Source organism: Hypanus sabinus, chromosome 21 (assembly GCF_030144855.1).
Source record: "Hypanus sabinus isolate sHypSab1 chromosome 21, sHypSab1.hap1, whole genome shotgun sequence".
Taxonomy (NCBI): domain Eukaryota; kingdom Metazoa; phylum Chordata; class Chondrichthyes; order Myliobatiformes; family Dasyatidae; genus Hypanus; species Hypanus sabinus.
This window is the reverse complement of record NC_082726.1, coordinates 8252423-8270229: the sequence shown is the minus strand read 5'-3', so window position 1 is coordinate 8270229 and position 17807 is coordinate 8252423. Positions and strand designations below refer to the sequence as shown.

The following is a 17807-nucleotide window of genomic DNA, read 5'->3' as shown; positions in this document are numbered from 1 at the left end:
TGATTGGACGTGGTTTCAAAGGTTATGGGGAGAAAGCTGGGAACGAGGATTGAGGAGATAGAAAAGTATTAGCCATGATTGAATGGCGGAGCAGACTGAACTGCCTTCCTGAATGGCTACAGTCTATGATGCTCCCATAATACTGCTGGATAGGGATTATTAGGAATTCACAACTTCAATAAAGAACTGTAATGCTTTGCCAAGTCAGACTACCTGTGACTTAGAGAGGAACCTGGAGAGAGTAGAATTTAACATAAGCTTTCTATCCTTGTCCCTTTTGGTGGGAGAGATTACAGACCTGGGAGATGTTGCCAAATCAGGGTTGTGAGTAATTACAGTGTATTTTGTAGATGGTATATTGTATCCATGATGAGAGGAGAGTGGAAATGAATATTTCACATTGAGCTTGGGAAACTAAACACAGAAAACTGTTCATTCAGACAAAAGGAGTATTGTCTCATTTTCCAAAGATATGAGGGGTAATTGTCAAGGTGATCACATGTTGTGTTGACTAGCAGGGAATATTACACCACTTCCAACCCTTGCAGCCTGTGCCCTGGAATGCTTAATGAGACAATATAGAAGGAGATTTAGTTTGAGTTTAACATGTCCTTGATACAGCAGTTTAGAAAGAACTATACTCTGTATCTCACCTGCGATGGCACCTGAGGAGAGAGTGCTTCACTACTGTAAATGGAAAATACAGTTCTGTAATTAACAACAGGGTCAACATTTGGTACTTCAACAAGAAAAAATAATCAGATTCTCAGCATAATCCTCAGATCTTTAAAGTACATCAACATGGTTTGTCCACATAGATAATTACCAATATTTTTCACCAGCCACTGATGTCCTTCAATTAGCTGATCAATCATTGCAAAATAATGGGAGTTAGCTTCATCTGTCATTACCCAGCCTCCAGTCACAAACTCCAACTGACCATTAGCTGCCAGCCTGATAACCAAAACAAACATGGTAATTAATCACAATATTACTCAAAATTAATTGAACAAAAGACACACAAGAGACTCTGCACAACATCATTCTGGGCAACTTCTGCCATCTGCAATGAGATTCCAACACCGACCATACCTTTATCTCCACCCTCCGCTTTTCGCAGTGATCGTTCCCTCTGCGATTCCCTTGACCATTCATACCTCCCAGCACGTATCCCTGCAAGTGACAGAAATGCTACACCATCCCAGTCACCTCTTTCCTCACCTCCATTCAGGGCCCCAAACAATCGTTCCAGGTGAGGTAACAATTCACCTGTGAATTTGTTGGGGGTCAACTACTGCATCTGGTGCTCCTGATGCAGCCTCTTCTACATTGGTGAGATCCGGCATAAATTGGGGACTGCTTTGTCAAGCACCTCCATTCCATCTGCAAATAGCAAAATCTCCCCATGACCAACCATTTTAATTCCTATACCCATTTCCATTCTGACATGTCCGTCCATGGTCTCCTCTTCTGCCATGATGAGGCCACTCTCAGAGTGGAGGAACAACACTTCATATTACATCTGGGTAGCCTCCAACCTGATGGCATGAACATTGATTTTGCCTTCCAGTATTTTTTTCTCCTTCCCCCTTCGATTCCCCACTCTGGTTGCTTAGCTCTTTTTCATAACCTCCCCCTGCTGAGTTCCTCCACCTTGTTCACAATGTGTGGCTGACCCACAGAGTCTGTGTAGATCAACAGCCTGCCTTGATTTGATGACCAACTGCAGCACAAGAGGACAACTGGGACCAGGATTCAGAACCGTACACTTTATCCAACACTAGACAGCATTCTCACAAGAGAAAATTCCTGTTCCTACATACCGGCGGACCGCTGCCCTCTTCTGAGTGTCAATGTTGTCCCACCACTTGGAGAAAAAGGAGATCTCTGCCCAAATAAAGCGGCGTTTTGGGTCCTCTTGGAGCTTCTGCAACATGTTGTTCAGAATGTGCTGTGTCTGGTCAAAGTAATATTTGTCAAATGTCTTAATCCATCCTGCAGAACAGAATCAGGTTACAAATGAGGGGGTTCTAATGTGTTGTATATTTTAAATACACTTCTCAGAAACAACTATAAGTACTTCACATCAGAAACGTGGGTTCAATTGCAACACTTACAAAAAGTTTGTATAAGTACATGGATGAGTGGAGAACGAAGGGCTATGGGCCAGGTGAGGGTTGATGGGACATGCAGAACAACAGTTTGCATGGGCTAAATGGGCAGAAGTGCCCATTTCTGTGCTGTAGTACCCTATTACTCTATAATGCAGCCCTGTAGATATGGTAATATCATACAAACAGCAATTTGATAAACAACAGAAATTGAATGAGCTGATTCACATTGACGTCACAATCCCACAATTATTAATGCCCAGCAGAACCAATAAGGTGAAAGTGTCTCTACTACACATCTCTTCTGAAATAAGACAGCTCAGTCATTCTCTCGATATTACACTAGCTTACAATAAAAATGAGATAATCGCTTCTCTCTTATTTGGAAATTCTGCTGGGTTGACATATGGGGTATAATCTGAGGGATCGAAGTACAAGGAGGTTCTGTGACTATGGCTGAGGCCGATATCCAGAATCCAGGCTGGATGTATGGGGCCAAGAGCCAGTCAGGAATGTGGTTAGGTTTGCACTCGAAGCTGGGATCTGAAGTGTTTCTACATTTCAGCTGACTATGACGATGAAATATACAAGCTAAAACTCACTGGTTTCCATTTCAGTTTAAAGTCAGCAAGTTATTTGGAGAATTTATCATATTGCTGCACAAGCTGTTAAAAAAAGGTGTTTTGTGGTATTAATGGGAACAACATCATGAGAGTATTATTATCCTACAATAGTCCAGAAAAACTGCAAGTTGCACATTCCAAGTATTAAGTATTATTGGAATTCATCTACACCAACCAGGACTGTGTATAATCTCTTGACTGGAGCTAGAATCCCAACTACTGATGTCAGAAAATGAAACTCAGGGCTGTATATGGTGATATATATGCATTTTGTTAATAAATTTACTCTGAACTTTCAACTTCAAGATGCAGTTGAAGAAAAACCCCAATCTCCTTGTGGCCATTCTTAGCACTTTAACCGAATTTCCACAGATGTACAGAGGAAATTTACAAGTCCACTGTCGTCGTAGCTACGGTCTAAATATTTAGGAATCATGTCAAGGATGGAACCAATTTAGAGGCCTTCCATTGGTTGGGGTCATCTATGGATGATGCATCCAAGTTGTCAAGCCAGGGTAGTACAATATGGAGGGAAAGCTGTTGCCCATGCAGCAGGCTCCCACTCTCCAAGCAGTTGATGAAATCCAAAGGAACAGAGACCAGTGGCATCAGCACCATCACAGAAGTTGCCAGTCAGCGTTGAACTCAACGTAGGACTGTCTTAGGACTCCATCTCTGGAGTTTTCCCTTCAGGGCTTACTCTCAAAGCCTTCCCCATAAGTGGGTATGGCCACCAGGCAGCAAAGGTTTGAGATCAGAGTTTTCCTTCTCCTAGATAAGCTGCCAACCACGGGTGACAAACCCCATCTGCCCGGAGTGACTGGCTTTAAGACACCAGTAATCCACCTTTGCCCTTTTCCATCAGTAGAAACAGTTTAGTAGCTCAGCCACACGTGAAAACTAGAAGCTGGACTTGGTTGTCAGAGGGTATTTGAAGCACATTTGATAGGTAGTGTGAGCTTAGAGCTTATCCCCACTACCCCAAGCTATGACAACATTGACTCTGGCCAAAATTACACCATTTTCATAAAGCCATTAGTAATTTTATAAAATACTGTAACACACTTAAAAAACCTTGTTATGGACTTCCGGGTTGAGCATGGAGTGAGTAGGTGCATGTAAGTGTGGCTCCCGATTTTTATTGAAAATCTACCTGTTTATCTTCGCCGTATGCTCGAGATAACTGAATATTTAACATTGTGAACAACCCGGGACGTTGCTGGACACAGACATGACAAACAAAATGCACCTTCGAAGTAAAACTGGGGAAAAAGATAGCGAAGCCTTGAGCAAAAAAGCTAATGTTACGGTAATGGTGCAGTTGCACGCTGCAGGACCTGCGCTACCCGATGACTTGGAGAGGTTTTGCTTAGTACTTCTTACTGACATGACGCAAGCAGTGCATTCTGCCCTAAAAAGAGAACTTGAAGATGCTTTGTCACCAGAGAACGCTACTATGGAACAAATTATACCTTATTACGAGTCGCACGACGAATGCACTTGTGAGGTTGAAGATGGCCTGAATGATTACAGTGACTGACTGGCGAGCGCTGAAGCTGCCATTGCAGCGCTGCAGAACGAAAACGCATTTCTGAAGGGGAAACTAGATGACCTCGAAAATCAGTTGTGGAGATCCAATTTGAGAGTGTTTGGCATTCCTGAAAATTTGGAAGGTTTGGACCCTGTTAAATTTATGACCGAGTTTTTTGACGAAGTGCTGGAGACAAATTTCTTCCCAAGGCCTCTCATACTTTCGTGCGCTCACCAAGTCAGGCCTAAACTATCCGGCGTCTCTGAAGCCAAACAAACGAGACCAAGAACGTTCCTGGTTCTCTTTCACTTCTTTCAAGATAAGCAACGCATCATCAATAGATTGAAGCAGGAGCTGTATTTCCACGGGCATCACATGTTTTCTCATGAAGATTTTAGTGCGGAGCTGAGGAAGAAACGAGCAGCTTTCAAGGAGGTGAAATCCCTGCTTTATGGGAAAGGGATCAGGTTCAGCCTCTTGTATCTTGCCCGGCTCCGGGTCATCACGAAGGTAAAAAGCATTATTTCGAAACACCAGAGGCGGCCAAAGAGTTTTACCATTTGTGCTGGGGAGAAGAACGAGAAGAGCAATTACTTTTTTTTAGGTTGTTTAAGCAGCATTGAAGGGTCCTCCCGTCGAGGTAAACTGTTAATTTTCGCAATTCACTTCTTTGTTCATTTTTTCCAGTTTAATTTGTGGAACACGATCAGGTTGAACTGCTATGCTGTGGAATCTGATGAACAAAAACCTTCAACCAGCAAAATGTAAATATTTGGGATTTGTATCTCTGGCGTTTCGTTTTCTAGTTTTTTTGTGTTTTTAATGCTTTGCTTGCCCTGTGTTATCTTTAGCCTATATATATTAAAGGTAGAATAAGCATTGGTGTAAATTCTAAGGAGGGAAGCCACCCTAGATTAGATTGAAGGTTTGGTTGTATGGGGAACACTTTGGAAGTTTTTTGTTTGGTAATGCCTGCAGTCATCCTCAGTTGGGGAGATAGATCTAGGTTTCAGGGGTTAATTGTTTTTTCTTGTTTGTGTAAAGGGGTGGGGGGTAGTGTTTTGGGGGATTACCATGGCAGCTTATTCTTTTGTGTGTTACAGATTAGCCAGACTTTCTTTTCATTCTGCATTGTGTGCAGCTTGTGCCCTCCCACTGTTTTGGATTGTGGGCCCGGTGTGTCTTTTGATACGGTTAACATGGATGCTGCAGATGGAGGCCACCCTGTGAGGTTTATTTCTTGGAATATAAAGGGGCTCGACAGTCCTGTTAAGAGCTAAAGTTTTCTCTCATCTGAAACAATTAAAAGCAGATATACTATTTCTACAAGAGGCACATTGAAGAGTGGAAGACCATAATAGACTCCATAAATCATGGATTAGTCAGGTTTTTCATTCCATATTTAATAGTAGGTCTGGGGGGTGGCAATATTAATCACCAAAAGAATGCAGTTTACACCATCTGATGTAATCAGTGACCCTAATGGTCACTTTATTATAGTTTCTGGATCTCTCTTTCAGATACCTGCCATTTTGGTAAATATTTATGCCCCTAATTGGGACGACATCCACTTTGCAAATAAGGTTTTGTCATTAATACCTAACCTGAATACACACCAGCTAATCTTTTCAGGAGATCTGAACTGTGCTATTGACCCACTGCTAGAAAGGTCTAGCTCTAGAGGAACATCTTCTGGTATGGAAAAGGCCTTCTCAATGTTTATGAAATAAAATGGTTATATAGATCCTTGGAGATATTTGAATCCATCAGTTAGGCAATTCTCTTTCTTTTCTCATGTTCACCACTCCTATTCCAGGCTAGACTATTTCTTTATAGATAGCTCCTTGATATCAATGATTAGACAAATTGAGTACATTGCTATAGTTATATCTGATCACTTGCCCGTGAAACTGGACCTATATTTTCCTTTAAACATTACAGAATGGCCTCTGTGGAGACTTAATCCCCTTTTGCTTTCCAATGAGAAATTTTGTGGTTATATATTGGCTAACATTGACACATTCTTCGAGACTAACAAAACTGAGTCGGTATCATACTCTTTACTTTGGGAAACTTGAAAAGCTTACTTGAGGGGTCAAATAATACCTTGTACTTCACATGCCAATAAAGAGCGTAGGAAGGAAATGCAAGTGTTATCACAATCTATTTTGGACCTGGACAGGCAATATTCTGAGGCACCCACTGCGGAATTATATAAAAGCCGGGCTGATTTGCAAGCGAAGTTTAATCTTCTATCTACAAACCTATCAGAACAATTAATTCCTAAGACTCTATTATGGCCTCTTTTATGAATATGGTGACAAAGTGAGCTGGCTTATGGCTCATCAGTTGAAGCGTCAAGCTGTGTCACGACTTATTCCCCAGATTAAGAGACATGCACCAAAACTTGACAGGCAATCCAAAAGAGATTAATAACATCTTTGCAACTTTTTATTCCTCTCTGTATACCTCAGAGTTTCCCTCAGATATAACAAATATGGAATGTTTTTTTTAGATAATTTGGAAATACCAACTCTTGAGGAGGTGGAGAATTTAGATCGGGCTCTTGGGCAGGAAGAGATTAATAATGCCATTATGGCTATGCAGAGTGGTAAGTCCCCAGGTCCTGATGGTTAACCGATAAAATTTTATAAGAAATTTATGGATAAACTCATACCGGTTCTTCTACAAGTGTTTCAGGAATCTTTGGAGAATGGCTCCTTACCCCGTATTCTTTCACAGGCATCTATTTCACTTCTTAAAAAGGACAAGGATCCGACTCAATGTGGATCATATTGCCCCTCTCACTTTTGAATGTGGATGTAAACATATTGGCTAAAGTGCTTGTGTGCCGTTCCCAAGATAATCTCAGATGATCAAACAGATTTTATTAAAAATCACCATTCTTTTTTTGATACCTGTCGACTAGCTGATGTAGTTTACTCACCCAGTGATTCTCCAAGTCCGGAGGTTGTTATCTCCTTAGATGCGGAGAAGGCGTTTGATAGAGTGGAGTGGGTATACTTGTTTAATGTTTTGGAGAAATTTGGATTTGGCAGAATATTTGTAGCCTGGGTTAAGCTATTATATCACTCGCTTTTAGCGCGTGTACAGACAAATTATATTTGATCTATTTCCCATTAACACGTGGCACTCGCCAAGGTTGCCCATTGTCCCCTTTTTTTTGAAATTGAGTCTCTTTCTATTGCACTTAAGTCAACTACATTATTTCAAGGCGTTAGGAAAGGGGACATGGAACACCATGTATCCCTATTTGCTGACGACCTCTTACTTTATGTTAGCGACCCTGAAGGTAGCAGTCCTGCTATTGTGTCATTATTCGGTCAATTTGGAGCCTTCTCTGGCTATAAACTGAACGTTCAAAAAAGCAAATGCTTTCCCATTAATAACTTGGCCCTACAGATTCGACAGGAATCTTTGCCTTTTCCTTTATCTCAAGATGGTTTTGTATATCTAGGAATACACGTTACTCCCTCTTTTACATCTCTGTTTGAAGCTAACTACAGTCCTCAGGTTAGCCAAATGAAGGCTGATTTTGAGAGATGGCGCAGTTTACCCCTTACTAGAGCTGGGAGAATTCAATCAGTGAAAATGACTGTACTTCCCAGATTTCTTTACTTGTTCCAGTGCTTGCCAGTTTTCTTACCCAAGTTATTTTTCCAATCAGTCGACCAAGCTATAACCTCCTTTATTTGGGAAAATAAGGTCCCATGGGTTAATAAGCTCATTCTCCAGAGGTTGTGACTTAGGTGGAATGGGCCTTCCTAGCTTTATTTATTATTACTGGGCATCGAACATTCAAAAGGTATTATTTTGGCTTCACCAGCCAGATATAAACTGGTGCCTGCTTGAGACACAGTCTTGCCACTCCTCATCTCTCCAAGCTTTAGTGTATTCTTCCTTGCCATTGAAATCCTCTCAATTCACATCTAACCCGGTCGCGCTCTCCACCCTCAAAATTTTTAATCAATTTTACTGCCACTATAAGTTCACATCAGCTTCAGTTTTGGGTCCCATTCATAGAAACCATCTATTTCTCACCTCCACACTTGATTCAGTTTTTAGACAATGGGGTTTGAACGGTCTTCTGCGCATTAAGGATTTGTACACTGGTATTATATTTGATAGTTTTGATAACTTGCACAGTAAATATGGCCTACCGCATAACCATTTTTTAAAGTATCTGCAGATTTACCACTTTGTCAAGGAAAAATTTCCCTCTTTTCCTGATCTACCACCTGCTATGTTGTGGGAAAAACTCACTCTTAGCTTTAATAATAAAGGGCTGATCTCTGTACTATACTCTCAGCTGATGTCTTTGGAAGTTCAAGATTTAAGCAAAACTAAGACTAGGTGGAAGGATGACTTTGGTATGGATCTGGCTGAGGAATATTGGGCAAAAGCATTGAATCAGGTTCATTCCTTGTCATCATGTGTGACTGGGGCTCATACAATTTAAAGTTTTACACAGGGTACATTTAGGTAAAGCCAGGCTTGCTGACATATATCCCGGGACAGATGCTGGCTGTGACAGGTGTTCCTTCTCTCCGGCTGGTTTAGTGCATGCATTTTGGTCTTGCCCTTGGCTTGATGGCTATTGGGCACTGGTTTTTAAAATTATCAGAGAGGTTTTTGGGGTGACACTGAGACCTTGCCCGCTTATAGCTGTATTTGGTGTGGCGGATGATGCTTTGGGTTTAAATGCAAAACCAGTGGGATATCGTTGGATTTACATTGCTTTTGGCCTGTAGGAGAACCTTGCTGGTCTGGAAATCTGCCACTCCCCCATCTGCTACTGCTTGGTTAGAGGATGTAATGTTTTTTCTGAAATTAGGAAAGATTAAATTCACTTTGAGGGGGTCTGAGAAAAAGTTCTATTCGAAATGGGGACCTTTCTTGTCATATTTTGGGAGTCTTAAGGAACCACCTACTAGTTGAGGGCATTTGATTGTACTTGGGAAGTTGCCTCTCTTTTAACATGCATATGGTTTACCTCACAAGGTGGCTGATGAATTGTGATATGTGCATATTCTGGATCATCTGACATGTTGTGGATGTCACAATAGCGAAACCCTTTCGCCCCGAAATGTCGTCACTACCTCCTCCCATAGATGCTGTCTGGCCTGCTGAGTTCTGCCAGCATTTTGTGTTTTCATTTATTTCCAGAATCTGCAGATTCACTGGTGTTGCCTTAAAAAAAACCTTGTTACTTCATTGTAAAATAAATTTAAGATGACTCAGAAAAATCAATGCATTCCTCTCACCTGGATCATTGTGGGAATGGGGCACCACAAACACCTGTAAAGGCTCACTGTCCCACTCCTGCTGATCATAGGTGATCTCGAAGCCCTGCTTCCATGCACCGCCATCCACATTGTCAAACTTCAGGGACGAATAAATATCCAGCATCTATCAGAGCAAAGAAAACAGGCATGTACCAAGAACACATCACACCTTGAAATTACTAAATCGACAGGGAGCAACTGGCCAGTGACCCAGTAAGACACAAAAACATGAGGGAGAACAAGGGGTTGAGAATCCCGAACTCTCATACACAGCCCAGGTGATGACAGGTGTCAGAATCCCATGGCTCAAAGGGTGATGTAAGATTGGAACCTGATTAAAACTTTAATACTAAATATCAACACTGTTAGATTGGGGTATGGAATTGTTATTTTTCTTGTAGGTTAACTTTCCTATGCTTCCTTGTAATTTTATATAATCACTTATATACATGGCATTATTCAGTGGATTAATTATAGTGCAGATGCTTCTATATGTTTCCAAAAACAACTTAGTTTCCAGTAGCTAGTGTCACACCACTTGAATCTGGAAGTAGGTTAATTGTTATCATTGGAATTTTTGGTTGTCTCTCGTCTGAATACGAGATAACATAACTCCATTGTCCATTTGTCTTTCTTTCTTCATGTATCACAATAAAATTGCTAGCAATAAATTTTAGATCTCATTCTTTACGATCCATTGAGTCAGACAGCTAGGAATAGAGCATTCCTCAGTTATTTCCTCCAAATCTGTGGAAATTTAAAAGCCCTAGTACATCTTATTTATTAAAATATTTTTATTTAGGTGCACAGTGCAGAATAGGCCCTCCCAGCCCGCCGCTGTCTCAGTAACCCATTGATTTAAACCTAACCTCATCACAGGACAAATTACAAACCAATTAACCCACCAACCGGTACATCTTCAGACAGTGGGACGAAACCCGGCATGAACCTACATATTCCACGGGGAGGACATACAAACTCCTTATAGAGGGTGGTGGGAATGAACTCCAATCTCTGAGCTGTAATAGCATTGCATTAAACGCAACACTATTGTGACAAATTTACATCTGATAAATTAGCATTGATTGCAATTATATCAGATAACATGTTTCAATTTATTCCTTAAATATAACAACACTTCAATAAATCTAGTTGAGTTCCAATGTACATGATTTAATGAACTGAAATTTAATCTCACAAAACCTGTGCCCTTGGCAAAGAGAAGATACTCAAGAATCAGAATATTAAATGATAAACAAAGACCAGGAGCAGAACACGCAGCTGCTTAAGCCCAATTGCATCATGGCTGATCTTCTACCTCAGACAGTTTTTGTGCCCTGTTTGCATTCCCTCAGTTCTTTTAATATCCAGAAATGTATTGGTCTCTGCATGGAATGCAAACAGTGATTAAACCACCACAGCCTTCCTAGATTTCCTACCCTTTGAGTAACAAATTTCTCCTTATTTCATCCTAAACAGCCCAGTTCTTAATTGTGACTGCCCAGTCTGGATAAAGGACCTCAGCCTCAAACGCTGACTCTTCATTCCTCACCATAGATGCTGCCTGACCTACTGAATTCCTCCAGAATTTTGTATCTGTTATCCTGGACTTCCAGCATCTGCAGAATCTTACCACCCCTGAACTTTACATTTTTTTCATACTAGTGTTTGATTAAAGTGTAGAATTATTTTAACTTTCTTATGTTGGCTTGTATTTTTATATAATCACCTACATGTAATTGTTCAGTGAATTTCCCAGGAAATATGGTAGAGTTGCTTGTATTTTTCTAGAAACTTTTCAGTTTCCTGTAGCGGTTGTCATGTTATTTGAACTGGCTATTTTAAAGGTTCATGATCATCACTGGAATTTATCTCTGGTCTTCCTTAGTGTTTTCTTTGTTCTCTCAGCTTCTCCTTCCTGTTCGTCTTCTGCTCTTGTAACAGTTAATAAAACAATCGTAAGCAATAAGTTTTATTTATATAGGCCCTTCTGGGATTACTGGGCAGTGCAACTTAAAGAGCCTATTCCACACTCTATCTCAATATATAAATGTAAATATTAAACAATCTCTTTGTCCCCCTACCTTCAGGGCAGTAGGACAAGAACTGTTAGGATGGGAAACAGCTTCTTCGCCAGGCCGTAAGACCACTCACCACCTGCTACTACTACCCATGACTCAACATGCTTGAAGTGCCAGTAGCGTTATACTGTGTACTTTTTAACTTGTATCATATCCGCATCTTGTTATTTGTTAACTTACTTGTGGTAAAATTACTTTGTGTGTTACGTGTGAGAGTTCTATGTACTGTGTTGTGCACCTTGGTCTGGAAGAACATTGTCTCATGTGCGGTATACATGTGTATGGTTGAATGACAACAAACTAAACTTGATTCCGATTATGGCTGCTGTCCTTCTGAATGATCAAGGACACAAGAGTAGAGAATTGTTTTATTGATCACACAGCCTTTGCCTGTATTAACATTTGCAGTTCAACCGTACACAAATCAACAGCTGAAGAACATTAGCCTGAAACTAATAAACACAAGAGGGAAATCCAGAGCAACATACACAAAATGCTGGAGGAATTCCCCAAAACAGGCAGCATCTATGGAGAGAAATTAACATTTATACAGCAGCTTTCAAAGTGCCTTGTGATTAATGCACAGGTTTCAGACTTGTGCCACTTAAGATTCAAGATTGTTTAATATTATTTCCAGTATACCTACATGTGTTGAGGGGAAAGAAATAACAGTCACTCTGGATCCGATGCAACACAGAAAAAAAACACTAATAGTCAATCTATATACAGTACATAATCAATCTTACACATTTATATTTCTTGCTTTTATTTTTGTAAAAACACAAAAATAAAAACAATAAATATAAATATGCAAGATAAATTACTGTATCTAGATTGACTATATGTATACAGAGTGACGCTAGATACAGGAATGTCTGTACACAAGGTGACTGACAGGAAATTATAAACCAGTAGTGGTTGGGGGTGTGGAGGGGTCGGTTAGTGAGTGAAGGGTTTGAGCAGCCTCGCTGCTTGGGGTTTGGGTCTGGTGGCCCTGACATGGATGCTACATAGCCTCTTCCCTGATGGGAATGGGACAAACAATCCATGAGCAGGTTGGCTGATCCTTCATTATATTGCTGGTATAACCATCTGGGAAAGGTTTTTCTGTAGCACGGTGTTTGGGTTATGACTAGAGATAACGGGGGCTTTGGAACGTGTGCTGGCCAATGAGGGGAGATGTTTTTCTTTCTTGTGTGCCCAAGCAAAGGTTTTGCGGTCTTGTGTTCAGCAGAAGATGGAGAGGGAAGATGCCAGAACAGGGAAGTTGTAGACTGCAGGACGGAATGGACTTGGAATGGGGTCAGGAGTCGACACCCGGGGGAGGAAATCAATGAAGAACAAAAACACACAAAAACTGTGAGCTCCAACATTACGCATTAGACTGTTTCATGAGAATGGGCCCTTTCTCTTTTTTGTTTTCTTTACTAATCCTATAGTCAAATTAAAAATTATAAAGCTCAATCATTTAATTGCATATTGTGCATTGTTTATTATTTCGTGGTACTGATTTGTAACAGGGGAAAACATCATGCAGCATCCATCCAAACGAGATTTCTCAAGTTTGGCCGGGGTGGGAGCTGTCTTCCCCTAGATTCCCTTACGAACCTGATTGAAATTTTTGAGAATGTGACTAACACATTGATGAAGCTAGAGCAGTAGATGTAGTGTATATGGATTTCAGTAAGGTATTTGATAAGGTACCCCATGCAAGGCTTATTGAGAAAGTAAGGAGGCATGGGATCCAAGAGGACATTGCTTTGTGGGTCCAGAACTGGCTGCCCACAGAAGGCAAAGAGTGGTTGTAGATGGGTCATATTCTGTATGGAGGTCGGTCACCAGTGGAGTACCTCAGGGACCCGCTCTGGGACCTTCGTGATTTTTATAAATGACCTGGATGAGCAAGTGGAGGGATGGGTTAGTAAGTTTGCTGATGACACAAAGGTTGGAGGTGTTGTGGATAGTATGGAGGGCTGTCAGAGGTTACAGTAGGACACTGATAGGATGCAAACCTGTGCTGAGAAGTAGCAGATGGAGTTCAACCCAGGTAAGTGTGAAATTGTTCATTTTGGTAGGTCAAGTATGATGGCAGAATATAGTATTAATGATAAGACTCTTGGCATTGTAGAGGATCAGAGGGATCTTGGGGTCCGAGTCCATAGGATGCTCAAAGCAGCTGCGCAGGTTGACTCTGTGGTTAAGAAGGCATATGGTGTATTGGCCTTCATCAATAGTGGAATTGAATTTAGGAGCCGAGAGGTAATGTTGCAGCTATAAAGGACCCTGGTCAGACCCCACTTGGAGTACTGTGCTCAGTTCTGGTCGTCTCACTACAGGAAGGATGTGGAAGCCATAGAAAGGGTGCAAAGGAGATTTACAAGGACGCTGCCTGGATTGGGGAGCATGCCTTATGAGAATAGGTTGCGTGAACTCAGCCTTTTCTCCTTGGAGCAAAGGAGGATGAGAGGTGACTTGATAGAGGTGTACAAGATGATGAGAGGCATTGATTGTGTGGATAGTCAGAGGCTTTTTCCCAGGGCTGAAATGGTTGCCACACGAGGACACAGGTTTAAGGTGCTGGGGAGGAGGTACAGAGGAGTTGTCAGGGGCAAGTTTTTTTACTCAGAGAGTGTTGAGGGCGTGGAATGGGCTGCCGGCAAAGGTGGTAGAGGCGGATACAATAGGGTCTTTTAAGAGGCTTTTAAATAGGTACAAGGAGTTTAGTAAAATAGAGGGCTATAGGTAAGCCTAGTAATTTCTGAGGTAGGGGCACGTTCGGCACAACTTTGTGAGCTGAAGGGCCTGTATTGTGCTGTAGGTTTTCTATGTTTCTATTAAGCTGCTAGCCAAACCTGAGGGTTACACTGGTAATAGACAATACAACTGCAATAGCTCACAAAAATACAATTTTATTCTTTAAAACCTGCCATGAAGGTTTGACATATGGTTTGAGAGGCAGACAGGATTTTTTAATGTTTCACTTGCAAGGTAAGTCAGCACCTACTGTACTGTACTTAAACATGCAGCCAAATTACATCACCCAAATCCTTGAGTAAATTGATAGGGGAAGCAGAATAAAAGATGATTATCAAACTGGATTAAAACTGCAGTCACACTGAAGGCTATTTAATCCAATCTTTTCTAACTTTCAATGAGAGTTTTACAATCACATCAACAAAGCTTTGGAGAAAAGACAGTGTTGTTGATTCACAAGGATTAGAAACTGGTGCAAGCCAGCAGAAATAAATCATTCGATCAGGTTTGCCTACCTGCAGGTCTGTTTTTTGTTCATTATTCCCAATGGCAGACTGGCAGTCTTGTGGAAACACTGAGAGGAAGGTCTGTTGATTGTCTATTGGTAAAACCCAGGAGCCGTTTGCTTGGAAGGTGTTTGGGCCTGGATGTGCATCTGCATTCTCAGTGAGCTCCAGCACAGAGTCCTTGATGTGGCTGATTATTTGATGATTTTCCTCCAAAAGCTGCTCCAACTGCTCAATGCGATTTTGTAGCACTGAAATCTGATTCTATTTTGCAGAAACAAAAGAAAATGTGGGGGATGTTACACTGTGGATTCAGAGCTCAGCAAATTTCACTCCTTTTAATTTATGTCATTTAGAGTAGATGAAAAAAATGAGCTGTACAGTCATACAGCATACTTCCCCTGAGAGCTTCAACAATCATTTCTTCAAAATGTTGAGAGGGCCTGCTTAAAATAATATGAAGGTTACAAAATCAAGACGTACTTCCAATTGCATGTCATTTTCTGATACAGAATGCAGAACTTGACACAAGCTGATCTGCACACGATCGAATGTCTAAACTTTGGTAAGAATCAGAATTATCACTGACACATGACGTGAAATTAGTTGCTGCGTGACAGCAGCACTGTGCAAAGATATAAAAATCTATAAATTGCAAAAAAAAAGTGCATTTAAAAGAAGAATGAGGTTGTGTTCATAAAAAACAGAAATATGATAGCTGAGGGGAAGAAACATCAGACCATCTTTTAACAAGTACTTCACTCTCAACAAGTACATACAACAGTTGGTTGTAACTCAAAAAACATCTTGGGAAAAGAATGGAGCAAATCCTTTTTCTGATCTGGCAGCTGAAATTTACAATAAAAGTTCAAATACAATCTGACCCGTTACTTACAAAAAATTGTCCTTTTTTTCTCCCTCAAAAAAGTTTTCTTCCATCTCATTCCCTCCTGATTTCATGAATACAGCAAGGGTCTGAGATTCCATTTTCCCATGCTCATCAATAATTAAGTATTGTGTTTTAGGAAAGATGTGAAGGCTTTAGGCAGGGTCAAGAAAAGAGTCAGTCACAAGGATGACCCACAAATGAGGGATTTCAATTATAGGGAAAACTAGATGTGGGAGAGAGTACTGCATCCTTCGACAGAGTTAAGGGAGGTTTGAAAGCAATATTCAGAGACTAGGAAAAGTCCAGACAAGATAAACAAACAGAAAATAATGTTAAGAGTAGAAAGAAGAATTGAGAATGTGGGCATGCTATCTGTGGCGACTGATCACTTGGTTAGGTTGGGCTGGTTGTTAACACATTTCACTGTATGTTTCGATGGGCGTGTGATACATAAATGAACCTGAATACAAAATAGATGATTTGAGCTTGAGATTGGCAAAGGAACCAAATAATGCTAGAAGTAAGTCCCTTTCTTTGATGCATCAAGTTATGGTGATTTAGTACTCACTGATTGATCAAAAGTAGACACATTTTCAATCACAACTTTTACAGAAGTACTGGATATACACTGGAGGGCTGAAGGGGATGAACTGGACTAAACAGAATTCAACACTGAACTCAGAATTTGGGGCAAGATGGTAGTGTAGGGGTTAGTCCAACTCTATTACAGCTCGGGTTATCAGAGCTCAATTGCACCGTAGCCTGTAATAAAGTTCATATGTTCTTTCCCCCTGTGTGCATGTGGGTTTCTTTTGGGTGTTCTGGTTTCCTTCCAGCAGCCAATTGGCCATTGTAAATTGTCCCGTGATCAGTGGGTTGCTGGGTGGCGTAGCTTGTAGAGCCTGTACCATGCTGTACCTCTAAATAAATGACAATTACAAGCCTAATGGCCTTCTCCTATGCTTTAGCAACTTGATAACATTACATCAAGGCTCTCATCTTCTTTCTCTGAAAGTAATATTTTGTCTATAAACATATCAACACATGAATGTGGCATACTCATTTGGCAATCCAATATAGATTAGCAAAGTCCGTTAGGCAGATAAGATGCCCCTCAAGTGACAGTAGACACCTCTAATAACTTGGCTTCCATTCTGACTCAGTCTGAGTGCAGCTTGCACATTCTCTTAGTGACCATCTGACCTTGCCTGCCTTGGGAGCCCACATGCTAACCAACTGCTGTGCTTTAAATGGCCGCAGTACCCTGCTCTTGGTGAAGGTCAGTTACAGGGGAATGGAGGGAATGGGAAGGAGGAGATGATGGACATGTGAAAAAGAACAGGTTACAAGGAAATAATTGGGGGAATGTTCAGAGCTAGTATGGACTTAATGAGAAATAAGAAAAATAATGAAAATAAACAGTGCTTATCAGAAGAAATACTAGGAAGACTTGGCAATAAACTGTCCACCTCCAATTAAAGGTGACTGAATGTAATTTATTCAGAAGGATCTAAAACTTAATTGATTGCCTGTTAGCAAATCCAGCTGGAATTAGTCGATGTGACAGCTCAATATTGTTTAATCAGTAATGTGTATAAACCACTTCAAGATCTTGACATTGATCAACAATTTATTCGAAGATACCAGATATAAACAGCTTATTTGGCAGCAACTTGGCAACAGACTATCACCATAGTGGTGACCTCCAGCAGCTGCTCTGGAAGCAGAAACATGAAATGGAAGGTGCATTATTAACCAGAGCACTACACAACTATATACTGCTGAGAAACAAAAATGTGGTGACCCATTTCCTGGCACATCCGAACCGGCTCACAATTAGCCAGCGTTCCGGTTAAGGGGGATAGCCTAACGGGGTTTACGAGCACAGAGCTTTGGAGCCTCTGCGGCACGGGGGGCAGGTTGAGGAAGGCTTAAAAGCAAGGCTGGGTATTTCGAATAGAGTTTTTTCTTCAACTGCAGTTACCGACTCTGTGTCGTAATTTTAG

At 41.0% G+C, this 17807-nt stretch overlaps 1 protein-coding gene across 1 annotated transcript in view; it reads right to left on the bottom strand.

The window, feature by feature from the left end:
* Window positions 1-17807, bottom strand: part of man2a2 (mannosidase, alpha, class 2A, member 2) — an 83046-nt gene that overhangs the window by 52043 nt on the left and 13196 nt on the right. The window contains exons 2-5 of the mRNA XM_059945913.1: window positions 14922-15176; window positions 9551-9695; window positions 1824-1995; window positions 827-954 (exon numbers count right to left, since the gene is read on the bottom strand). Coding sequence (XP_059801896.1) covers window positions 827-954; window positions 1824-1995; window positions 9551-9695; window positions 14922-15176 — 700 coding nt within the window. The remainder of the gene's footprint in view (window positions 1-826; window positions 955-1823; window positions 1996-9550; window positions 9696-14921; window positions 15177-17807) is intronic.